This window comes from Hylobates moloch, unplaced genomic scaffold (genome assembly GCF_009828535.3).
Source record: "Hylobates moloch isolate HMO894 unplaced genomic scaffold, HMol_V3 SCAFFOLD_1, whole genome shotgun sequence".
Taxonomy (NCBI): Eukaryota; Metazoa; Chordata; class Mammalia; order Primates; family Hylobatidae; genus Hylobates; species Hylobates moloch.
The window spans coordinates 17,815,057-17,842,169 of NW_026652276.1; the positions used below are offsets into that span (position 1 = coordinate 17,815,057).

Genomic DNA, 27,113 nt, shown 5'->3' on the forward strand with positions numbered 1-27,113 from the left:
GTTTCCACTTTGGGGCTAATTTAGAAAATAAAGTTGCTGTGAACATTGGTATACAGGTTTTCATGTGAAATGATTTTCATTTCCCTCTAATAAATGTCCAGCGTTGCTGGATTATACAGTTAAGTGCATGTTTAGTTTTGTAAGAAACGGCCAAACTTACATTTAAAAAAAAATAAAATAAATAATAAAGAGAAACTACCAAACTATTTTTTTTCTTTTTCTTTTTTTTTTTTTTGAGACAGAATTTCACTCTTGTTGCCCAGGCTGAAGTGCAACAGCGCAACCTCAGCTCACTGCAACCTCCATCTCCCATCGCCTGCTTCAGCCTTCTGAGTAGCTGGGATTATAGGCACCTGTCGCGACACCTGGCTAATTTTTGTCTTTTTAGTAGAGACAGGGTTTCACCATGTCAGTGAGGCTGGTCTTGAACCCCTGACCTCGGGCTCAGGTGATCCGCCTGTCTCGGCCTCCCAGAGTGCTGGGATTACAGGCGTGAGCCACCGTACCTGACCTACCAAACTGTTTTCTAGAGTGGCTGTGCCATTTTATATTCCCACCAGCAATGTGTGAGTGATCCAGTTTCTCTGCATCCTCACCAGCAATTGGTGTTGTCACTAGTATTAGCCATTCATCTGGACATGTAGTGACATCTCATTGTGGTTTTAATTTGCATTTCCCTAATGGCTAATGATGTTGAACATCTTTTCATGGACGTATTTACCATTTATACATCCTCTTTAATGGAATATCTGTCCATGTCTTTTATTTCCTAATCCAATATTTTTTACAGTTGGGGTTCAAGAGTTTTCTATGTAGTCTAGATACTAGTCCCTTGACAGATACGTGATTGGAGAATATTTTCTCCTAGTCTCTTCGTCATCTTTGCAGGATCTTTTGCAGAGTAAAACTTTTCATTTTGATGAGGTCCAATTGATCAGTTTTTTAGTTTATCAGTTTTTCCTTTTATGAAACTCAGGCTTTTAATGTCAACTTAGGGTTTTGATTCCTGCCTGTTGTCATGCGCAGTGCCGGGTGTTGAGAAAGAGAGCCATGGAACAAGATAGACACTGGAGTGTGAATGATTCTTCCAGCTTCTGTCCATTGGGTTCTGCAGTATGTCTTGATGAGCTGCCTATTTGTTGGGGTCATGGACACAGAGTTGCCCTTGTCTTGCAAAGGCTATAAGGTGATGATGGTATGAAAAGAAAAATATTTCCAGAATAATCTATGGTACCTCGCAACACAAGGTTTGTTTGAACTTGAGAGCCTCTGTCTGGAATACTCTTCCCTGCCCCCACCTCTCCACCCCTTTGTCTGGTCACATCCAGCCCATCCTCCAATGTCTGCCCATGTGGCTCTTCCCAGGAGCGCTTCCCTGGCCACTGCCTCTCACCCAGGCCCAGGTGTGCCTCTGCTTCCATTCTTACACACTCTCCTCGATGTCAGAGCATTTGTAAAGTAAATACGTGAAAATGAAAGTAAATATCAATTTAGTAATAAGACGATTTGATTAAGGTCTGTTTCCCCTCTAGACCAGGCTTCCCCAACCTTGGCACTACTGACATTTCGCTGGATAATTCTTTGTTGCAGGCGGCTGCACTGTGCATTGTGGGTGCTGCTCAGCAGCACCCGTGGCCTCCCCCCACCTAGCAGATGCCACGGCACCACCCTCCCTGGCCCCCACCTAGGAGATGCCATGGCACCACCCTCCCTGGCCCCCACCCAGTGGTGAAAACCAAAAAAATGTCTTCAGATAGTGCCAAGTGCTCCCTGAGTGACAGAGTCACCCAGGTGGAGAACCATGCCTTGAGACTCTGAGAGGTAAGAGGGCAGGTGCCAAGCCCCTTTTCATGCCTATTCTCTCTCTAGCATCCCAGCGCCGGGCCTGGCACTGCAATGCTTCATTAATATTTGTAGGATAAATGAAGGGATAAACCAACTTAATAGGGGACACTTGTTTACACGGCAACCTTGGAAATACTACCCTGACTTCAAAGGAATAAAGTGGGTTTTGTTGGGCACTTGAGCCCCAGGAAAATCTAGAGTCTTCTGTATGCAGGTGGGTATGGGTTTCCTTCTTCAGTACCCAAGACAGCCCCCACACTGAAGAGTTATGTCAGTAGTGCCAAGATAAAGAAAGCCTGCACTAGGGCACAAGAGAACACACATTCCTACTCTCGCCCCAGGCGCCACACAATGATCCCTCTGACTTTCCCTCTGACTTTCCTTAGTTTAGAATCAGAGTCTCCGTCTGAAGTCCTAGACTGTTTCTCATCAATGCAATGACTGCATTGATACCAATTTACATAGTGGTTCTCCCTGGAATTTTTCTTTTTCTTTTTTTTGAGACAGTGTCTTGATTGTTGCTCAGGCTGGAGTGCAGTGGCGTGATCTTGGCTCACTTCAACCTCCGCCTCCTCGGTTCTAGTGATTCCCCTGCCTCAGCCTCTCGAGTAGCTGGGGTAACAGGTGTGTGCCACCGTGCCCGGCTAATTTTTGTATTTTTAGTAGAGATGGGGTTTCGCCATATTGGCCAGGCTGGTCTTGAACTCCTGACCTCAAGTGATCCACCCACCTTGACTTCCCAAAGTGCTAGGATTACAGGCATGAGCCACCTCTCGTGGCCACTCCCTGGAATTTTCAAGCCAAGGCTTCTCTATTTGGGAGAGGAAGGAATGAGGCCAGTTACTTTTGTGCATCCTAGAAGGGAAAGGATGTGGTACCGGTAATTGAAGCTGTGGCCTGCCAGCCCACGTTATCCAATTTGTCAGCCCGGGTTCATCTACATCCTGTTGAGAAGTTTGGCAGCTGGAGGTGGACATGCACACACCACACTGAACCTCCTGCAACAAGCACTGGGGAAGGTGTGAACCCCAGGCTGAGTGACTGGGCAGCTGTTCCTCTGCAGGAATAGAGGAGCCCCAGCCTCCTGACACGGTGCACCTCCTGAAACCCACAAAGCAGCAGTAGGGAACTGTGGATGACATTATCAGTCCTCCCCACCTACCGCCTGGTCACTCCTTACAGGCTGCCCTTTTCTTACTAAGCCAAAGCCAGCTCTATCATTCAGGTTCAGGAAACAGCCAGCCACCGAGGGAAAAACCTAAAACATTCACATATAATCTAAATTATTCTTACAACCACTGTTCTTACTCCCTGGGAGCTTTCTAAACCAATTTGATCCAGTTACCTGCTTAGCTAAGCAAAATGGAGCCCAAACCCCTACTTCCCTCCTCTCCCTCGTGAAAAGGGAGCAGGACCCAGCTAGAGGGAAAGTGCAAGTGAACACTGCATTAGGTCTGCAAACTGCCCTGTGCAAATCACCCCAGAAAGGCCACCTGAAGGAGGGCCCGTTCTGTCAGCTGGGAGGCCCTCTTTTTCTCACAAGGAGAGTCCATGCCTTATGGATAAACAGAGATGCCTTTTCTAGGCTGTGAGAGCACCACTTTGGCAGTGTTCATGGAGGATATGGGGTTTTATCAGGCAGGAACTCAGCAGCTCCCACGTTCCTATTTCAGTGAGCTGGGGAGAAGGGCAAGGAAACCCAACATATATTGAGTTACTACTATATACCAGGTACTATGCTAAACACAGAGAATAAAAAAATTAAGTCATAATCCCTGCCATTAAATATCTAATATGTAGATTTGGCCACATAAATAGGTCAAATCATGTTCACCAAAATAGCACCACCATTTACTGAAAAAACTCAACATGAAATGGTCTGTGGGTTGTAATGGGGTGTAACATTTATCTTAGTGTATATAAAAAGTTTCCACTCTATTATTTCTCAACTCTTTCTCCTTTTCCAGTAAATACCATTTTTATTAAAGTTTTATGATCCTTTGGTTTAGCCACTGTTGTGCTCCATAACCTTCTCTGCTCCCCTTTAGAACACATTTCAGCTATTCCAGAGTCTAAGTTCCTGATAAAAGGAAAAGGGATGCTTGGTGTAAGTGGCGATTTCATTAGAGAAATTTTGAAGAATACATAACAGCATACAGAATAATAAATAATATTCATATTCCCACCATCAGAAATAACTATATAGATATTTTAATATCTGTCCTGTTAGTCTTTTTTTGTGCCTGTGTATAATTTTTTTTTTTTTTTTTGAAATGGAGTCTCTCTCTGCTGCCCAGGCTGGAGTGCAGTGGCGCGATCTTCGCTCACTGCAAGCTCCACCTCCCGGGTTCACGCCATTCTCCTGCCTCAGCCTCCCAAGTAGCTGGGACTATAGGCGCCCGCCACCATGCCCCGCTAATTTGTACCTATGTATAATTTTTACATAGTTAATTATACCATAGGTTTTTTCCAATTAAGTTATATCCAGAATATATTACCATGTCTTTAAGTTTTCTTCAGAGATAGGTTCTTAACAACCAAAGGATATTGTGTTGGATGGATGTCATTAACTGTTCCTTATTGTTGGACATTTTAGGTTATGTTCTCCCAGAAGCGATCCCTGAGCCAAGGATAAAGTGCAAGTGATTCATTAAGGAAGTGCTCCCAGGTGAAATAGTAAGGGAAGGGGAAAAGTGGGAATTATAAAGGGAAGAAACCAGGCAAGAAATACCAGGTGAAGTCCCACACTCAGAGCTCATGGGGAGCGCTGGAGAGTCAGTTAACAAGCAGACCAGTAGTCAATGGCTGTTAGCCCTCAGGGAAGGAATGGTGTTTGTGAACTGTCAACCACTTAGGGCCAACTAAGAAAGTGGCCTTCAACTCCCACTAGTAATTGACTGAGGTAACAGGTATAAACTGTTAGCAACAAAGCACATAGAAACTAGGGGATAAGTGCACAAAGCTGGTAAAAGGTCACCCACAGTGTCCCCTCCATTGGAGATTTAATTTGCAATTATAATTGCTATTGCAATTATTTATTGCACAGAATATTGCAATACTTTTGCTACTGAAAATAATAGTAAACATTTTTGGACCTGAATCTTTTTTATTATTACATTAGGATTGATTGATAGAAGGGGTATTACTGTTCCAATAGGTAGATACGTTATTAAGATTATTTATGCATATTAGTGATTGCCTTTAAGAAAGATTTTTAAAAAATCAATTTACACTTCTAAGACTTGATACTCATTTTTTTATTGGCAAGAATCCAGAGAGTGTTAGTTTCTTGTCTCTGAATTGGAGGCCCATAGGCATATCAGGGTTCTTCTAAAGGATCAGAGAAATCATGTTCATGGCCCAGTTTTGATTATAGATTGATAAATAATATCTCAAAATATGATTTCTTGAAATGTATCTAGATACTGATAAAAAGAATTTGCATTTTATTAACATGTTTAAGAATTCATGGTTGTATTTTATGTATTTTTACAAATACTGAAAACATAGTCATGAACTATGTGTAATATTTATGTCTAAAAAAGGTACTTCCATGTCTCTTACTGAAGAGAGAAATTAAAAAGGTACTTCCTTGTTTTTAAAGATTGAGAACCATTGGTCAATGTCACTATAATGTCTTGGGTTACCTCTTGGTTGCTGGATTAGGAAATCAGCCATTTGGACCATTACGTCTTAAAGACATATCAAAAAGAAAAGTCTGTACAACTTGATACGTAAGTAAACCAGATTTAATGATCTGAGTCAGCAGACTGAAAAACATATCTCAGCACTATTAAAGGTTTTCTGGGACATACTCACCCCCACCACCATTTCCACAGTAATGGACCCCTCAATTCTCTTACAGAGACGGCAAAATGCACCAGTATTGTCTTAATCTGTTTCTGAGTCTTAAATAGTCTAAGGAATTTATAAAGATACAGACAAGGCTTTATCAAGGTAGCAGTGTTTGACTATTTTCTTAGCTTGATCCTTGAGACTTTCTAAATAGTTGCTGAAATACAAATCAGAGTATTTCAGGTCTTGAGCATTGAAGAGGACCAGAAGAAGAGAGCCAGCATTTACAGAACACTTGCTCTGAGCCAAGTATTAGGCTGGTTACTAAGTTTTTCTGTTTGCACCTATTGAATTTCCATGGCCACCCTTGAGATATGATTTCTAATATGGCAGAGAACAAAGCTAAGATGGATGAAGATTGTGACTTGCCTTGGATCTCTTGGTTAACGGGTCGTAGGATTAGAATTTGAACCTTAGGTGAATTTTCCCGGAAACTTAGAGGAAAATAGAATAAATATCCTGTAATCTTGAATTTTAAAAGACAGACTGCTAACAAAGCTGTAATCCTGCTGGGCGCGGTGGCTCACGCCTGTAATCCCAGCACTTTGGGAGGCCGAGGCGGGCGGATCACGAGGTCAGGAGATCGAGACCATGGTGAAATCCTGTCTCTACTAAAAATACAAAAAAATTAGCTGGGCGTGGTGGCGGGCGCCTGTAGTCCCAGCTACTCAGAGAGGCTGAGGCAGGAGAATGGCGTGAATCCAGGAGGCGGAGCTTGCAGTGAGCCGAGATTGCGCCACTGCACTCCAGCCTGGGCGACAAGAGCGAGACTCCGTCTCAAAAAAAAAAAAAAAAAAAGCTGTAATCCCCTCCTTCCCCCTGGCCTTTTCCCATCAACCCAAAGAGATTTCAGAATGGATAATACATGGATAAAAGGTACTTGATGTCAGAGTGTACTTAATAATAAAATATGTGTCTTTTCATTGAAGGAACCATTTGGATGTTGCTGCCATACTTTTCAGTGGCTGAAAAGTTATTTCCTAAACATTTTTAGGTTCCTTTTTGGCCAAATTAATTAGTGTCATAGAATGAGCATACACTTTGAAGGCAGACAAAAATTTAAGAAAAAATTCAGATGTCTCTAAGTCTTTCTCCAGTAACCTGAAAGAACACATTTTAAAACTACCAAGCTGCTGTCCCCTTGATAAGTTGGCATTTCCTGTTTGTTCTCTAAATTTTAAAGATGCTGAGTCATTTTGCGAATACTCAGTACACTTCCCAAGGATAACCAAGATGTACTTTAGTTTGCTTGTTTACCTGATTTGGTATCATAAGAAAATGTGGTAGATGTTTGGAAAATGAAGACAAGTCTTGGTGGACATTATTTCAGTAATGCTTATACAGATTTGAGAGAGACCATATGCGAGGCTAAACCCCGATTACTTGTACGTTAACAATTACTGTCATCTTAAAGAGACAGCCTTAATCTCCATGGCTCACCTCCTGAAGAGTCTCTAGAATGCCTCTTGCCAAACACCCTTAAGAGTGTTGGCAAAGTACTGATGAGAAATGTTTGGTCTGAATGCTGGACAGCACGATTTTACTTAAGGCCATTCAGAAGTCTCAGTTTGGCAGCCACAAACCTTGCCTGTACATTTTTGTTGTTGTTGTTGTTTTTGAGACAGAGTCTCACTCTGTCACCTGGGCTGGAGTGCAGTAGCACAATCTCGGCTCACTGCAGCCTCTGCCTCCTGGGTTCAAGAGATTCCCACGCCTCAGCCTCCAGAATAGCTGGGATTACAGGCATGTGCTACCACACCCAGCTGATTTTTTGTATTTCTAATAGAGACAGGGTTATGCCATGTTGGACAGGCTGGTTTCGAACTCCTGGCCTTAAGCACTCTGCCCACCTCGGCCTTCCAAAGTGCTGGGATTACAGGCTCCCTATCATAGCACAAATGCAGCCATAGACAAAACAAAAAGTGTGGCCAGATCTGGCCCATGGGCCATAGCTTGAAGACCCCTGCTCTAGCTCTAACAGTTTACAGGAAGGACAGAAGACAGAGAAACTTGTTGAACAGCATCACATTAATGCAGTTAGCAAAATCTACCCTGGGGAAACTCTACAGGGCAAATAAACTGGTTTCTTCAACAAAAAAAATTCCAAGGAAAAAGTTAAAAATGAAGCAACTAGTGGAAGATGAAACAAACAAACAAAAAAAACAAAGGCAAGAGATGTAACCAGTTGCAATGTGTGGAGCTTACTTAGATCCTAATTCAAATATACTATTAAAAAAATGCGAACATAGGCTAGATATTTGACATGTTAAGGAGTTATTTTGCGGTGTGATAATGATGTTATGGATATATATCTTAAATCCTTAGGCTTAGTCTATATGTTGAAATTATTTTGAATGATATTATATGATGTCTGCAGTTAACTCCAAAATCATCTTTGATTTGAGTAGAAATAAACCAAGCCATGAGCTGATAATTTTTTTCTGCATGTTGAATATAGCGGGGGAGTATTAAATATTTGCATATATTTGATATTTCCCATGATACAATGTTTTTAAAAATATATATATGTTTTATAAAATATGATCACTTTAAACCTTTTATAGAGAATGAGAGGGGATGGAGAACTTTTCCTTCATTAGACACTTCTGTGTCCTCCCAAAATAGGTGTGTACCATCCAGCTATGAACGGACCCAGAAGAGTCTTTCCAGTGGTTTTTCCCATCAAACTGTCTGCCTATAACTTATTTATTATGCTACATAGAGCAGACTAGTGTCATATTATCATTTGTTCATGCACTATATGTAAACTATTTTATTTCGTAAAAAGAAGAATTTATTAGGTAGAAAATGAGCTTCATGTTTTGTGACTGGCTATCCTAGTCGCCACTGTTCACTTGTTCAGCACCGGTTCCAGGCTAAGGGGTCTAGTCACAGGTGCTCACGCAGTCTAGAGAGGTGATGGCAGTGGCGGCCATGGCAGGGTGTGAGGCAGCAGGGAGCAGCGGGAGCGAGGCACGCTGGAAAGTGGGTGCCCAGCCCATAAGGGGTGGCAGCTGTGCAGAATGTTTGCAATGGGGGTGAGGGCCCAGTAGTACCAGAACTTCCATTCCTTTTCATTTTTCCTGAGAATAACCCTAATCTAGACTTGTGACGTTTTTTGACTTTTAGTTGCTAAAAATATTTTTAGAACACTCTGTATTGCACAGCAAACACTTGCTGGATTAGTCCCACGGGTCAACCTCTGATTTTATGTCTACCAATGAATGGTAAGGCCCTAAACCGACCCTGTGGGCACCAGGAGTCTAAAGTCCCTGCTTTCCGTGAGCTTCCAGTCTACTTGGGAGGAAAGAAAACATACTTGGAAAACAACTAAAATGAGACATGCAAATAGGAAATGCTATAGGAATTCAAAGAAGGGAATAAAGAACCCCATCTTTAACAATCAGGAAAAACATCACACACACCGTGGAAGGAGTTGGGTAGAAGTGTCACTGTTGCGAGGTGGAGGCTAAGGGAGAGAAGCAGAGGCTCAGGCTTGGGTAAGCAAGCTCTATCAACAGAAACTGTGACTCTTGAAAAAGAAAAGAGTTGGTAGATTTTTGGAGACTAGTGCCCCTCCGCACCAGTGGATAATTTTTCTGAACAATCAAGTGAAAACAGGTAGCAAACTGTTGAAACTATAGCACTGAAATTCAGCAGAGAGTTTGAGGATTTGAGCTGCATATTTGAGCATCACCTGTGTAGAAGAGATGGTTGACGCCATTGGTCTATAGAGAGTGCGTTCTTCTAATGTCTGCTATTGGCAAGTGGTCTATTTATATTTATAAATTTATATTTATATTTTGAGGCTGGCATTTGCAAAACTACCATCCCATTATTTACTATGTTAAATCATGGTTAAAACTCAAAGCAGTATCCAACTATTTCATAAACATTCCCCATACCGGAAAGGAGGAAGGTTTGAAATAAGAGAAACTAGAAGAACATAGGGAAGGAGATAACCTGGCATTTGGAAGGATATGCCTGTGGTGATGGCTCTAGTGATGGGCTTATGGTCTTCCCTCCAATGATGGCCTAGAGACCTATTTTTACTGTTGTGAAAACAATATTCAGGCAAACGATAATCTTCCATCTTGTTGCTAGGCAGTACATTTGGGCAGCACTCTTATTTGTCTCTGATTTGAAAGTTTAAAGTGTAATTTCTCTTAAAAAGGAAAATAAACAGGAGGTTTCTATGTACTTCCCATTATGGCATCTGCGTGTTCCAGAGATCAAGCATTTCAAAGCTTGAGAACTCCAAGTTACTTCATGTAAACGATTGTCTATTTGGACATGAGTGTGTTTCATTGTTAGGAATTATACAGGCCTAAAGTAATGTATAGATCAATACCCACTGTCTTGGCTACTGAACTTTGGAGAAAAATGAAAGCTTATTCTTAGACACATATATAAGTCAGGTGAGTTTAGAAGAATGAGCATTTAGGCCAAGGAGAAGTTCTGCCCAGCACATCAATCAAAAGTAGCTCTGATTCCAAGTTCTGCACAGCTCTAACACTGTCCCAGTGCACTTTTATGAAACTGTACATAGACAGCTCTCAAAAACTTCCCAAGTCCAAGAAACCCAGAAAAACACCCATAACAGCTTCTTCCATGTCATAGGAAAACTGTTCTTTTAGCAAAAATTTATAACGAAGCAGAATTCTGCTAAATAAGATGCCTGTTTATTTGGGAGACTGTCCTTGTGACTTTAAGACATTGGAGCTGTTAGATTTCTCACTGTCACTCATCCTTTCACCATATTTTTACAATGTTTTTATATTTTTTTATATATATATATAATATATATATAATGTATATGTAGTATTTGAGTCTATCAACTTTAAGCAACCAGAGGCAAAACCAGTTTAATGTTCATGCCTTGTGAATCCAAATTCTAATATTTATTCAAATATTCACTAATCTAGGAGGATTTCTTTGGGGAGGCTTCAGGAGCACAGATTATAGCGGGCCGAATGTAGACACCAGAAGAGACTATAATGCAAGAGTCAACAATTGAGATGGATGAAGTTGGTCACTGCATTTGGCCATTTGTAAGAAAGATTGTACACAATGTTTTATACTTACGATGACTTTGTGCTATATTAAATTTTAAAGAGGGTATTTATTGCCCAAAAGAAAGAAAAGGCAAGAGGGAGGAAGAGAGGGGAGAACACAATTTCTAGTTTTTAGATGAAATGAATAAAGCTTCCACGGTCATGATTTGGACGCTCTCCAAAGTCCAGTAGGCTCCAGGAAACTCAAGGGATTGTCGTGGCATTAGAGCCAGTCCTAGGTGCCAAAGTCAAAATAGGCCACGCTGGCCAGTTGAGCCCAAGCGGGAGCAGCGTATGTAGGTCACTTACATGTTTTGAATTTAGACAGGCTGAGTTGATACAATTGTTTTACAATTAAGCTCTGGAGAAACACGGAACATTCTAAATCTTTAGAAAAGCACTTGTTTCACAACATATAAGAAACTTGCAACGTCAGCTGGAATGATGGCCTCAGTGGTTCACAGTGGGGCCCTCTGTGTCAGGGGGCCGGGCAGGGAGTTCTGCGTGTGCCCACAGTCCTTGCTCGATGTAGTGGTGGCTGTTCCCGCAGAGAGTGTCTTGAGCTGACCGTGAGGATCAGGATTAAACACAAGCGTTTTCTTAGCCACACTCCATAAACGCTGTTTTGATGCAGTGAATAATTAATAAAAATAGAAAGTATTTATGAGCCATCGGATTAATCTCACCAGTGTTTATCGAACATCTCCTACGCCCTAGGGTGGGAAGCACAGAAAGTGCATAGAAAGGAAGGCAAGGAGACACCAAATACGGGGCCAGTTTTGCCTAACACCGTGGTTGTGCCCATGCTTTCCCCCAGAGCACACAGAGACACGATTTCCCCCTCCCTCCAGGTCACCTGTCTCTTAAAAGGCTCCCTTCTGTTTTATTCTCTGCAATCACCCCCAACCTCCCACACGTAACAACAGAGAGGAACACATTGGCTCCACGGGAGACTGTGCTTAGCGGAAGCTCGGGCCTCTCAGGGAAGAACTGAATTAGCAACATCACGAATGCTGCTTTTGTTTTACCAGCTGCCACTGTTAAGTTCTTACTTAATGAAAGTATTTGCTTTTCCATAAATACATGTAAATTTCCTGCCTCTTACTTGTCATAGCCAGAGAAAGCTCTGTGAGTGGTAATTAAGGAAGGAAGCATCTTTAAAACAAATCACTAGGCCGGGCGCGGTGGCTCACGCCTGTAATCCCAGCACTTTGGGAGGCCGAGGCGGGAGGATCATGAGGTCAGGAGATAAGACCATCCTGGCTAACACGGTGAAACCCCGTCTCTACCAAAAATACAAAAAATTAGCCGAGCGTGGTGGCGGGCGCCTGTAGTCCCAGCTACTCAGGAGGCTGAGGCAGGAGAATGGCGTGAACCCAGGAGGCGGAGCTTGCAGTGGGCCAAGATCGCACCACTGCACTCCAGCCTGGGAGACAGAGCAAGACTCCGTCTCAAAAAAAAAAAAAAAAAAAAACAAAAACCAATCACTGTAGTTGAGAACATCCGTGTAAGCAACACCATCCTCAAAATTGATGAATTTACCAATTGTCCTACCCTATTGTAACTCTAAAGCAGTCACTTGTTTATTTTAATTAATAATTCTTTAATTTTAAAAGCAGTGTGCTTATGGTAAAAGAATCGAGCACATGTGGTTATAAGATAATCAGAGCAACCCGAGGGATTCACTCCCTTGTTTGAAATCCTCCAGGGGTTTCTTATGACCCCTGGAATGAAATCCCTGTGCCTTTCCAGGCTCTACAGGACCTTACCAGATCTGAACTCTCCTTCGGCTTCGCCCACCTGTCTCCCTTCTTTACGACCTTGACTTCACATCCACACTGGCCTCTAATACACCAAGTTTATTCCCACGTCAGGGCCTCGGCCCTGCTCTCCCTCTGCCCAGCGTACTGTTTACCCATCGGAGTGTGGCTGGCTCCTTCTCCCATTCAGGCCTCGTCACCCATGTTCCTGCCATAGCGATGGCTCCCTGATCACCCTATCTAATGACCACCCCCTCCACCCCGCCAGCCCTTATCCGCTCGCATTCCTGTACTTTATTATTGTGCTCTTTATCCTTTTCTGAAAATGCTTTATTGCTTGCTGGCTTATTCTGTCTCCCTTCTAGATTGTAAGCTCAGTGAGGGTGGGAGTCTTGTTCATTTGGTTACGTCACATGCCTAGCACTTAGAAAAGGGCCTGATACCCAGTGGACCCTCAGTAAATATTGGCCTAATTGGATGAAGGGCACTAATGAGAATTAAATAATGATTAGGCTGAGCATGGTGGCTCACGCCTGTAATCCCAGCACTTTGGGAGGCCGGATCACTTGAGGCCAGACACTTGAGACCAGCCTGGCAAACACAGTGAAACTTAATTTCTACTAAAAAAAAAAAAAAAATTGCCAGGCAAGTTGGCACACACTTGTAATCCCAGAATCCCAGATACTCAGGAAGCTGAGACGTGAGAATCACTTGAACCTGGGAGGCAGAGGTTGCAGTGAGCCGAGATTGCACCATTGCACTCCAGCCTGGGCAGCAGAGTGAGACTCTGTTTCAAAAAAGATAAATAAATAAAAATAAAATAACTGAGAATTAAATAATGATTAGTATAGGACCTGGCACATTGTAAGGACCCAAGAGATGGAAGTTTGCTTCCTTTCCCTCCCCACCTCCCCGGGGTGTGTTTTGAAAACTGATTTAATTACACTGTTCTGTCTTAAATGTATTCACATGGCATTCAATTATGCTGAGTACAGTCAAGCATACCTAGGTGTGTACAAAATGTCCTCCCAGGGGAGGTACAGTGGCTCACACCTGTAATCCCAGCACTTTGGGAGGCTGAGTCAGGCAGATCACTTGAGGTCACGAGTTTGAGACCAGCCTGGCCAACATGGTGAAATCTCATCTCTACTAAAAATACAAAAATTAGCCGTGTATGATGGTGCAAGCCTGTAATTCCAGCTACTCAGGGGGCTGAGGCAGGAGAATTGCTTGAACCCGGGAGGCAGAGGTTGCAGTGAGCCGAGATGGCACCGCTGCACTCCAGCCTGGGCAAAAGAACGAGTCTCCATCTGGGAAAAAAAAGAAGAAACAAAAAAAAGTAGTAAAGTACCCATTTAAATATCATTTAAATATTTTTTAACTTACTTTTTCAGGTCGTCCTTGGCGGAAGGAACCATGAACTGGCATCTCCCCCTCTTCCTCTTGGCCTCTGTGACGCTGCCTTCCATCTGCTCCCACTTCAATCCTCTGGCTCTCGAGGAACTAGGCTCCAACACAGGGATCCAGGTTTTCAATCAGATTGTGAAGTCGAGGCCTCATGACAACATCGTGATCTCTCCCCATGGGATTGCGTCGGTCCTGGGGATGCTTCAGCTGGGGGCGGACGGCAGGACCAAGAAGCAGCTCGCCATGGTGATGAGATACGGCGTAAATGGTGCGTGTGCACGATTACTCACTGGCGGGGCCTTTACCTGAGAGTCTTGTGACAGGAGGGTTTATGGCTTGGTTTTTGCTGACAACCCCAAGAAGCAGAGCAGCCAGAAGGGGTTTTGCTGGTGCCACTTGGGGCTTGGGGTCAGTCTCTTCTAAAGAACAAACACTGTGGTGCTGGCAGTTAGGAGAACTAGACTCTGGTCCCTTTTTTGTACTTTTGGAGCTTGGGGTCTGCCACTAGGTCTCCTTTCCCAGGGCTCCAGCCCTCATTCCAGCGAGGGGGACACTTCCTAGCTTACCACCTCCATGGCGCCAGGATTGATGTGCTTGTAAAGCATGTGAGAGGAGCTGGGAAGGGGTGGCTATGGGGGGCCTAGGGGCCTTGTAGTGATGGAGCCATCCTGGGTCTTGATTGTGGTGGTGGCCACACAAATCTGCACAGATGATAAAGTTGCACAGACCCCCCTCCCCAAGCCCACAATAGGAGTGTATGGAAAATGAGTGAAATCTGAATGCACTGTGTGGACTGACCTGATGGAAATTTCCTGATGCAACGACGGTACCATTGGGAAGACTGGGTGAAAGGCATGTGGGACTTCCTTGCATATTGTTTTGCCACTTCCTATAAATCTATAATTATTTCAAAATATAAAGCTAAACAAAGACTTGGAACCAACCCAAATGCCCATCAATGAGAGACTGGATAAAGAAAATGTGGCACATATACACTGTGGAATACTATGCAGCCATAAAAAAGAGTGAGTTCATGTCCTTGCAGGGACATGGATGAAGCTGGAAACCATCAGTCTCAGCAAACACAGGAACAGAAAACCAAACACGGCATGTTCTCACTCATAAGTGGGAGTTGAACAATGAGAACACATGGACACAGGGAGGGGAACATCACACACTGGGGCCTGTCGAGGGGTGGGGGGCAAGGGGAGGGAAAGCATTAGGACAAATACCTAATGCGTGTGGGGCTTAAAACCTAGATGACAGGTTGATAGGTGCAGCAAACCACCACGACACGTGTACCTATGTAACAAACCTGCACGTTCTGCACATGTATCCCAGAGCTTAAAAAAAATATAGATACGTAGATAGATATGTAGAGAGAGAGAGCGAGCTAAAAAATAGTTTTGAAGTAAGGCCCAATGAAAAAGGTTTAGTTTGATTTAAAGAAAAACCTTTCTTAAATGACCCATTTAACTGCACGAGCTTCGTCCTCTGGCACTGTTTTACTTCAGCTGAGGGGTCTTGCCCAGAGCCGTGTCCCGCCTGCTGTCTCCGTAAGTGCAGCGTGCAGGGGAGCAGGACTGGCTCCCTGACTCCTCCTGGCCACCAACACCTTCTGTGACCTTGCAAAAGTCACATTCACGTCTAGGTCTGTTCACTTCATTGGAAAAAAGGGAGTCTTCCTGCCCGTGTTCTTCCACCCAGGCTGGCCCGAAAGTTCTGAGAATCTTAACTGCACTGGCATCGTTAGTTGGAGAGTAAGATCAGTGAGGTGGCGATTTGTGTCCTTCAGTGCCTCGCTCTGCACCCACCTCCGACTGCTCAGCGTGGCCTCCAGGGCTGCCAGCACCAAATGCCTAATCTCACTGCCTTGTTGATGCAGCATTACACTTCTGTATGAGTTTGCAGTTTGTTCACCCGTTGGAAGCATGGAAGGACTAAATACTTGGAACACACTCTTCTGCCCCTTGCTTGGAAGTTCAGAAAACTCTTGGTGATTTATAACTTCATGGTGGATCACTGCTAAAATTTATGACCTTTCCTAGTGTGATCCAGGCTGTGTTGGCTGAGACAATTCCAAAATAGCAACTGGACTTTTGTTGTTTGTTTTAATGCTGAGCCACACTGATTTTAAGCCATTATTTCTGAAGTTCTAACAATATTGGCCCGTTGGCCATCCACCACTGCCTCACTCCTACCCCCAAAAGGGCCAGGAGCTGGCAATTGGCCTTGGAAGTATCTTTCAGCCTCCAAAGCCGGCCGTTTTCTTACTTGTAAAATGGGCCTGCACCACAGAACAATTGTAAGGTGTGGTCATGGGTGTCTAAGAGAGGGCCGTGCAGGTTGTAAAGCCCTACACACGCCCCTCTTTGTGGGCCCTGAGAAGACTGCCCCGCCCCGTGTAAAGGGTCTGAAGAGGATGCACATTCAGAGTGACAAATCGGCTCTTTAGGGGACCATCAAGGTGACTCTGGCAGGATGTTTTAGGACAGTGTCATTTTGAAGAGACCCCAAGCGATGAAGAAGGATCTGTAATTTGAGCTCTCCGCAGAAACACATTTCATCCTTATAACTTATTTGCCTCTTTTTCACCCTCTCAATGGAGCATGTATGAATGGCTCATGTAAAATAAAGCTTACATTGCCATAAAATTAGTCTCCTTACTCTTTGAGCTTGATACCAAGTAAAAACCACATTGTTCTGGATGGTGGCACATGGTAATTTTTTATAGTCTTTCTAATGCTTATTTTATTCATCTTTTTCCAAAATAGAAAAAAAATTACATTGTTAAACCTTTGGCAAGAAAGGAAGTAGCACTTAATAATGTTCGACAAGAAAGGGAGAAAGCATTAGGAAGTTCCCTTTGATTTATTCCCCCTTGGCTATAGAACTGAGGACCGTGCCAGCATTCATATTGACCTGGTGCCCAGAAAGGCTACCATGAGAATGAGGTCTGCATTGGGAAGGTGGCAAGAACACCTTGAATATCCCTGTTTTGATGCAGAAGCACAGCTGATTTTTGAGAGCTTCAGTTGTTAGACTTTAATCCCACTCCCTGCTTTTCTTAAGAAATAGGCCCCTGAGAGAACAGAAGACTTAGTTTCTTGCTACTCATAGCTATCCTGTTTGTACTGTTCTTTTATTTTTATTTTTGAGACAGGGTCTTGCTTAGTCATCCAGGCTGTATGCAGGGGCGCGATCGTGGCTTACTGCAGCCTCGACTTCCCAGGCTCCAGCGATCCTCCCACCTCAGCCTCCTCAAGTAGTTGGTATCACAGTCGTGCCACCACACCCAGTTAATTTTGTATTTTTGGTAGAGACAGGGTTTTGTCATATTACCCAGGTTGGTCTTAAACTCCTGAGCTCAAGCAATCCACCCACCGCAGCCTCTCAAATTGCTGGGATTACAGGTGTGAGCCACTGCACCTGGCCTATACTGTTCTTACTTGCTGCAATATAAAAGATTTTAAAAACTTTTCTAGATTCTTATGGAAATATTGCTGTATATTCTGATTTCTCTTTTAGGAGTTGGTAAAATATTAAAGAAGATCAACAAGGCCATCGTCTCCAAGAAGAATAAAGACATTGTGACAGTGGCTAACGCCGTGTTTGTTAAGAATGCCTCTGAAATTGAAGTGCCTTTTGTTACAAGGAACAAAGATGTGTTCCAGTGTGAGGTCCGGAATGTGAACTTTGAGGATCCAGCCTCTGCCTGTGATTCCATCAATGCATGGGTTAAAAACGAAACCAGGGGTGAGTGGCCACAGTATGTCGTATGATTGCATAGTTTGTGAATGAAAGCACGAGTTAGACTCCAGGGTTCAAAGTGGTGTCTGCAAGTCCAATTCAATGGCCTGTCGGTTGAGAAACTCCTGGACCAAGGAAGCTCTATTCAGTCTCCCTCTTTCCCCTTCAATCTGCCATTGCTCACTGTGTTCCTAGGAGGTGTTTCTCCTGTTGTTTGGGCAACAGAACAGAATCCAGCCCCTCCACTGTCTCCTCTCCTTGCCATATCTGGTCTCCAGCGTCCTTGCCCACAGGCTCTTGTTGATTTTGAAGGTTTTCTTGCTCATTCCTTCCTGCTTTTGCCTCTGCCTCTCCCTTTACCTGGAATGTCCTCCTCTTCCTTCCAGATTGATTGATCTCTTTGCCTTCCAGGCCTCTTGCTTCTGCCATTGCCAGAGACGTAGGTACCCTGTTGTCCGTTATGATTGGCATGCAATTACAACTTTTACACACCCCCATTACAGCCCTTTCCTCATCTCAAAATGATTACTCATTTGTAGGTGTCTCTTCTCCCATTAAATAAAGGAGAGTCTAATGTTGGTGTTTTAAAACTTAATTTGTAGGCCAGGTACAGTGGCTCACACCTGTAATCCCAGCACTTTGGGAGGCCGAGGTGGGTGGATCACCTGAGGTCAGGAGTTCGAGACCAGCCTGGCCAACATGGTTTATCCCATCTCTACTAAAAATACAAAAATTAGCCAGACATGGTGGCAGGCACCTGTAATCCCAGCTACTTGGGAGGTTGAGGCAGGAGAATCGGTTGAACCTGGGAGGCGGAGATTGCAATGAGCCGAGATCGTGCCCCTGCACTCCAGCCTGGGCGACAGAATGAGACTCTGTCTAAAACAACAACAAAAACAAGCAAACAAAAAAAAACAAAAAAACCTTAATTTTTAACCTGGAGGTCCAGGTGGAAACATGCAGGAGGAGCTGTAGGTCTGGAACAACAGGAGAATGTGAAGGCTGGGAGTACAGATTTGGGACCCTTTTTTCATTTTTTTTTTCCTTTTTCTTTTTTGGAGACAGGGTCTCGCTCTATCTCTTGGGCTAGAATGCAATGGTGCAATCGTAGCTCACTGCAGCCTCAACCTCCTGGGCTCAAGTAATCCTCCCACCTCAGCCTTTCTAGTAGCTGGAACTACAGGTGTGCATCACCATGCCTGGCTGATGATTTTATTTTTTGAAGAGATGAGGTCTCACTGTGTTGCCCATGCTGGTCTCGAACTCTTGGGTTCAAGCAGTCCTCTCGCCTCAGCCTCCGAGAGTGCTGGGATTACAGGCATGAGCCCCCGTGCCTGGCCATAGAGCCTTTTTTCATAGAAGGGAGAGAGTCAATAGGAAGAAGAAGCCCAAAGACAAAACCTAGGGAAACTGTGGCCTTTCAGGGTATGTTTCTTAAAAGTGTGGTTACTGGTGTCCCTGCGTCAGAATTATCTGGGCTGTGTGTTGAGAAGGCAGATCCCTGGAGCCCAGCCCACCGCACTGGAATCGCCGAGGGAGTGGCTGGCAACTCCCAGTCTGCCTCTGCCTCCCATCACCATTCTTACACACCCAAATGTTGGAGACCCATTAGCAGAACTAGTGAAGAGGTGGACAGAGAAGGCTCAGGGAGGGTGGAGGAGACCCCAGGTGACTTGGGTAAATTCGTGGCGTCCCTTCTCAGTGGGGCCTGGACCATGCAGTCTGGGCGCCCTTCCTAAAACCATAAACCATCGGGAGGCCAGCACACATGAGGGTGTTCAGTGGAGTTTCCAGGTGTGTGGCATCTGTAGGCTTGTGAAGAGTGGTCGGAAGCAGACGCCCTCAGGACTGGTTCTTGGTCCCGACTCTGTGGCTGGAGGCTATGTGACTGTGACATGTCATTTTGTCCTCTTAGCCGCTGCCTTGATCTGTAGAATGGCAATATTAAACCACATTAGTTAGACCATGTGACAGTCTTCAGAGCACCCGGAGAAAGCCCCCACGTGTGCTGGGAAGAAGCATGGAGACTCCTGCAGCGCTTTGCAGCCCTGTCAGCCCCAACTCTTCCGTTTGTAACAAATATTTTTAATACTGTCTTTACTATTCTGAAATGAAATTCATCCATCATATTACTCTATGCACACACACAAATTTTTAAAAATTTGAGACAGTGCCAAACTGTAATACAAAGGAAAACAAAAGAAATGTATTATATATAGTTCAATAGGTAAACCCTTGGGTAAAACTACACTCAAATACATAATAAAGTAGTCAGAGTCTCAGAATAATTGTGAATTGACAGCTACAAAAGCAGACAGAGACAGGCATGTTGTACTGGTGACTCATAAACTTGAGCTGTGTTAACTATTGCTGATGCAATTTTTTCTGAAACGGTGCAAAACTCTTGATAAATTTCTGAACAAAACAAAGCACAGGTTCTGCTTGATTTGCATGGGAGTCACATTCCTGGCAAATTCAGCATACATGAAAAGGATGCAAAACGAAACAAAACAAAACAAAACAAAAAACCCAAAACACCCTGTGTTTACACAAAAAAAAGAACGAGGTTCTGGGTTCAGATAATTATAAGTAGGTGTCCTACCAACGCGGAGATCTGGTGGGGTATTTAAAAGCCATGGGAGAAGCAGCACAATTCTTCGTTGGGTGGGACTGTTTTGAACATTGCAGGACAGATAGCATTTCTGGCCACTGCCCACTCAGTTAAAAACATCCCTGCCGATTTCCAAACTGCCTTTACCTGGGGGTGAACTGCCCCCACTGAAAGGTACATGACCACATGGTAGAGCTCAGAAGCGACTTGGAGCTCAATTGTCTGTGTCCGGAAGATTGCTGGGTCTGTCTCACGGAAATGATAGTTCCTTCCCTACAGAGAGTGGGAGAGCCCAACGCGCAGGCGTTTTGCGGGACATCAGGGATGGGTCTGACCTGTTGGCCTCTGCAGCCTCACTCATGCTTGTACTCTGTGTTCCAGCCACACAGGCCTCTTCCCAGTCCCCTTACTCACCATCCTGTCTCCTGTTGGAGCACCCCACACATACACTCCTGCTGCCTGTAGTGCTTTCACTCCCTCTTCCCTGGTTCAGGCTGACTCATTTCTGTACCATACCATGAGTGGCAGGCATGAACATTAAAAGCACACATTCTGAGTTTGAATCTCGGTTCTGCCACATACTGCCTGTATAATCTTGGGCAAGTTATTTAACCTTCCTGTGCATCAGCATTCTCATCTGTAAAATGGAGAGATGCAATAGTGATACCTATTCGAATAATTCTAACAACATTAAGGCTGGTGTAAGGATATGAGTAATACATATAAAGCATTTAGCAAAGGACCCTGCACTTAGTAATGTTCAACCGGTGTGAGCTATTTTTATAGCCATAATCTGAGGTCCCATCCATCTCAGACCTCGCCGACTAGGTCAGGTCACCTTCTTCTTAGCCCTCCATAACCTTGAGTAATTCCACTTCCAGATATTTATTAAAATTGCAGCTGTATACTTTTCCAAGTTATTTTATGTCAGCCTGCACCTCTCTAATTCATCGTTTTTGAAGCCAGATTTCCTTCTTGGTTTCTTATTTAAGAGAGTACCAGGCACGTGGTAGGTATCCAAGGATGGACGGACAGACGGATGGATGGATGGATGGATGATAGATGCGTATCTGTGGCAGTTACTGATGGCAGGTTTCCATGTGCCTCTTTGCCTCTAAATATGCATTTTCTTTTTATTTCTTCATGTCCCCTTATTATATCTTAGTCCTCCCAGGGGCAATTGGAGGCATTATTTGTCTCTGTAAAACGGGGCTAAGGACATTTCTTCAGACACTTACTGAGCACTGCCCGTATGCTCAATGTAGTGCTAGGAGTAAGCAAAAAGTGAATGGCAGAGTCTCATGCAGGTCTCAGTGTAGTTGAGGGAGACAGACACATTAAAATTGGCTAGAATAAAATACTGCAGGTGTCATGGTGGGGCCAGGCATTGGGCTTTACAGAAATCGAGAGCAGAGGCATCTCTTAGGAGGTGGCGGGGATGATCAGAGAATCTTAAAGGCAAGTAGGAATTGAACTGGGTAATGTTCCCAGCAGAGGCAAGAAACAACATTCACTATTAGGAAGTCAATTATGAGCTTGCTAGTGGGATGGCATAAAGTTCTAACTTCACTCCCACAGGACAGTCTGTTTGCGGCCAACTTCGTGTTGAGTTGAATGATGGCTGTTTATGGCTTAGGTATTTTCCTTCTTTGTCCTGACTTAAGGTGGCGTTGGTGCCCCCTTGTGGAAGTAGTGAGTGGGGATGGAACTGTCTTAGCAGCACACTGTGGGAAACTTCAGTGTTTATTTATCATGATTTATGTAAACACTTGTTTATTGTACCTCAGCATCCTCTTGAGTTTCATTTAAAAGGACTTAATGCTCTCACCCCTGAATTAGATATTCTCGCTTCTTCAAAAGCTGTTGGTTTTACTCTCACCATTTAAAGTAGTATAACTTGTATTTATATTATGTATTTATACACATATACACACACACACACACACACATATATTTGAGCTCATAATGCAGTGAACTAAGTTTTAATAGCTTTGGGCATTAATGATCCCTATTTAAAAACACACATACATACAGACACACACACAACTGAACCTTCGAAGACCTCAGAATAATTGTGAAGCTAACTGTATAATAACTGTGTAATAAAAGGAAGCTAACTGGAAGACCAAACCTTCAGCCACAGATAGCATTTTGGAAGCATCCTAAAATGAGAAGAGTTGTGTTCACTCCTTCACTCCTGACACAAGTAAGACGGACCATTCCCAACGTCTTGTAAAGAGCGTTTTCCTTCAAAATTAGGAGTTCTAGGATAGACCTTAATTTTTTCTGTCTTTTTAAAAATTTATTTTATTTTATTTTATCTTTTTTTTTTAGAGACAGGGTCTCATTCTGACACCCAGACTGGAGTGCAGTGGTGCAATCGTAGCTCAACTCAGCCTCGAACTCTTGGGCTCAGGTGACCCTCCCACCTCAGCCTCCCAAGTAGCTGAGATTACAGGTTCATGCCACCATACCCAGCTGGCTAATATGTTTTTAATTTTTATTTTTTGTAGAGATAGGGTCTAGCTATGTTTCCCAGGCTGGTCTCAAACTCCTAGCCTCACGTGATCCTCCCTCCTCGGCCTCCCAAAGTGCTGGGATTACAGGCATAAGCCCCTGTGCCTGGGCTTTATTTATTTTTCATTGACCCATAATAATTGTACATATATGGGGTACAGTGGTAATGCTTTGATACATGTATACAATGTGTAATGATCAAATTAGAGTAATTAACATTTCAGTTACCTCAAATGTTTCTCATTTCTTTATGGTGGGAACATTCAAAATCCTCTCTCCTGTTGTCTCTAGTATTAGCACCTTGCTTGATGCCTGATCCATAAACAAAGACACTGATTTTTTGTTTCCTTTAAGCAGTTATGAGGCCTTGTGATATCCAGAGATTCCAAAATAATGTTTGATGTTTCTAAAATCTTAAGAGAAATGAAGCATTTACCCTTAATAACATACAGGCTGAAGTGTTTATTTTTGACTGGGATTAAATTAAACCAAGTGGAGCAAAATAAAATAAAATTGCTTATCTTGTACTGACAAGAAACCCTTACTAGCAGTCATTTATTGGCAAAAAAAAAAGAAGAATAAGAAGAAATAATTCATTATCAAATATAGCTTATTTGGATGAGTAAGATTTTTTTAAAGCCTGGACTTGCAGGGAATTGATAATAAAAGAATTTCTTGATGAAAAGTTTTGTAACGCCTAGCTGGGGGTTTCTAAAGTCTTTTCTGTTTCTCTTTTAACTTCTTTTTAACTTTAATATTTCGTAGGGGAGATGGAACCTATAAAGTACAAAAGGGTAGTTTTAGAAGATTCTCTTTAACATTCCTTAAAAATCCTTTGATTTTTCATTCTACGGGATGACAGCTGCCATTTGCCCTCAAGCCAGCCACAGTCCTGAGGTTATTTTTCCCTTGTTTGTTCTTTGGCTTCACAGATATGATTGACAATCTGCTGTCCCCAGATCTTATTGATGGTGTGCTCACCAGACTGGTCCTCGTCAACGCAGTGTATTTCAAGGGTCTGTGGAAATCACGGTTCCAACCTGAGAACACAAAGAAACGCACTTTCGTGGCAGCCGATGGGAAATCCTATCAAGTGCCAATGCTGGCCCAGCTCTCCGTGTTCCGGTGTGGTGAGTTCATGCTTGGCGAGGCCTGTTCTAGGATGTGCTGGCAGCAGAAAGGCCCTTGAGTGCTTTAACTTAATTCCAGAGCAAATCTAACTTTTCATCTTTTAAAAAACTGGGGAACAGAGCAGGGTGCTGAGAGGCAGGATTTTTATAAAGCTCGTGTAAATCTGTGTTATGTACAAAGGTTACTATGCATTGCATAATATGCATAATATATGCATAAGTTATGTACAAAAAGTATTAATGCATGGCGTGTGTAGTAGGCTTTTTGGTTGAAAACTTAAAGATGAAAGGACAATTCATGAAATGAGTATAAGTGAGCATTAAACATATGAAGGCATCAGCAACTCATTAGCAGTCTTACATTACCAAATTAAAAATTGGATTTCTTTTTTACTTAGCAGATTGGCAAAAATTAGAAAGATTGATAAAATCCCTTGGTGGCTTTGGTGGGGAGGAAGCAGGACCCTTGGGCACTGTTCGTGGCAGGGATCTGTGGTCCGAGGACTTCCTCGGGGTCCTGGTTCCAGCAGTCCCGCTCCAGGGAATTTATACTCTGAACATAAGCACACACTGACAAATAAATAGAAGCCAAATACAAATATACAGTGGAACGTATGTGATCATGAGACTTAGATTTATATAAGTGGAAAGATTATGCAATATATGGTTGATTTCAGAAAACGAGATATAGAACAGCAGATGTCAATCTCGCTCATGTAAAATTATTTTCTTTATATTCACACGTCTATAGAGATAGGTCTCAGAGGATGTTCAGTAAAAAATATTAATGGTAGGATTTCAGAAAAATTATTTCTGAATTTGAAAAAAGTTTTTTGAGATAGAGTCTCACTGTGTTACCCAGGCTAGACTACAGTGGCACAAACATGGCTCACCACAGCCTTGACCTCTTGGACTCAAACTATCCTCCCACCTCAGCCTCTCCTGTAGCTGGGACCACAGGCATGCACCACCATGGCCAGCTAATTTTTTTACTTTCTGTACAAATGGGGTTTTGCTGTGTTGCCCAGGCTAGTCTTGAACTCCTGGGCCTAAGTGATCCACCTGCCTTGGCCTCTCAAACTGCTGGGATTGCAGGCATGAGCCACCGCGCCAGGCTCAAATGAACTTCTAAAATCGCTTTGCCTGGGATATGAGCAGGTGGCCGTGTTAACGTTTCAGTGAAGTGATTTTATTTTAGGTCAATCTTTTGTACACACTTTACAGTCCATAAAAAAATAAAATAAAAAGTGAGGGGGCCCTTATTTACTGTATGTTTCTCTTGCTGAAAAAAAAACTAGTTAATAGTTCAAGATTAAAATGCAAGGATTCCATTAACATTCCTATGGAAGATTTAAAAATGTTCGTTTTTACAGAAATATAACATGCATTTCTTGAATAGACAGGCTATTCGCAGAGAGTTACATGTCAGGGTAGCTTTTCATTTGGAAACTGATTTGCCTAGGAATATACGTGTGTGTTTTATAGAAAATAATGCACAAATACATTGTTATTGTCAAAGATTTAAACCCTACAGAACTCCCACAGTCTGTTGGTATCTTCCCTCCACTTTCCCTGATTCATGCCTCCCTTCTTTACCCGCTTCCACCCTGCTCTGGGCCCCCTTGCCCTCTCTCTTCTTGCTGGGTTGGCTGGTGGGAGCTGGCAGGCGATAGGAAGGACAGAGGAGAAAGGGGTCAGGGTAGTAACTTCCCAAGCTTCCCCTTACAGAGTCATGGGCCAGCTGCATTCCTCTACCAAAGGTTTCAGCTTCTGCCAGGGGATGTGCCCAAGAGCTCTTTCTCTCTGGGTCACCACCCGTCTCTTCCTCCCTCCCATCCCAAGGCCAGCCATGGTGCTCACCGTTTCTTGTCCAGGGTACTGTCCATCATGTTTCTCTGTATCCTGTCTATGCTTTACAAGTGGTCCTTCATCAAATTCTGCTTAAATGGCCCAATTTGATGTCTTATCTGTTTACTCTCCACCCTGACTGATCTGTACCTAATTCGGACCAGAATAAGAAAGTCCCCTGCTCACTCCTGTTCTCATTCCCTCACAAGTAAACACGGCAAACAGCTCAGCTCACCCTTCTCACCCTCCTTTCCATGCCTGTCATCGGGTTTCACTGAGGAACCTGGAACTGGATGCGACTCTGTTCTGGGCCATGCAGCAGGGCGTGAGAGTGTCGTAAGTTCCCTGTTTTCTTGCTTTGGCCAAAACCCAGCTTATCATGATAAGACAGGGAAGGACTGTCTTGATAGGGCTGTGAAGAAAGTACCGCCATCTGTGGTGGCCCCAAGTGGCTGTTTGTTTCCATTTCCACAGACCGTCCGTCATTTTCTGCCTGTTTCCTCACTCTGACCTACAGGAGTGGCCCGGCTCGAGCTGCTCTGTCCAGACTCACAGGGCCCAGGGTGCCACCTGTCGGCTGCTTTCCTGGGCCTCAGCCACGCCTCACTATTCTGGGTCACTTTGCCAAAACATTGTCATTCGGTTTATCTGCCTTCTTGACTGTTTTCCCCAAGATATCATCAAGAGCTCTGAGAATATTTGCTTGATAACAAAAGGAGAGTGAAAACTAGAAGAGAAGAAGAAAACCCTTCTGATTTATGCCCCATAAAGTAGAAGTACTTCAAGGGTAGAAACTTTTCTATTAAGAAAAAAAGAAGCCTTAAAATCATTTTTAGTAGAATTATATTTCATACTCATTGCAAAATCCTCAATATACCTCAGTATACAATATATATGGCAGAAAGTAAAACTTCCCCTAAAATCCTATTTCCTAGGATAAAAAACCCTGTTAAGTATCAAGTATATCATTTGAGAACCTTTCTAGGGATATATAACATATGTCTATGAAACTTTTTACATACATAAGAGTGTACTGTAATTTCTATAATCTACTTTCATTAGACAGTGGACAACTTTTTGTGCCAATTCATAAGGATTTACTTGATTCTTTTATCAGCCACGTAATATTCCATAATACAAATGTATCATGATATCCTATGGGAGGCCATCTGCTTTTTTCCTATAATAACACTGCAGTGAGTATTCTTATACATAAATTTTTCAATACTTGCATCAGTAAATTTCTAAAGGTGATTTCCTGGAATAGGAATAGAAATGGAATAGGAATCTCCAAGTCATGGTTGTTACAAATGTTTTATGGTTATGAATTTAGACA

At 43.2% G+C, this 27,113-nt stretch overlaps 1 protein-coding gene across 2 annotated transcripts in view; it reads left to right on the top strand.

Annotated features, from left to right (window-relative positions):
* Positions 1-27,113, top strand: part of SERPINE2 (serpin family E member 2) — a 63,659-nt gene that overhangs the window by 22,441 nt on the left and 14,105 nt on the right. For both annotated transcript variants that reach the window (XM_032754300.2, XM_032754304.2), the window contains exons 2-4: positions 13,909-14,189; positions 17,450-17,677; positions 23,732-23,929. In XM_032754300.2, the coding sequence (XP_032610191.1) occupies positions 13,931-14,189; positions 17,450-17,677; positions 23,732-23,929 (685 nt within the window). In that variant the 5' untranslated portion in view covers positions 13,909-13,930. The remainder of the gene's footprint in view (positions 1-13,908; positions 14,190-17,449; positions 17,678-23,731; positions 23,930-27,113) is intronic.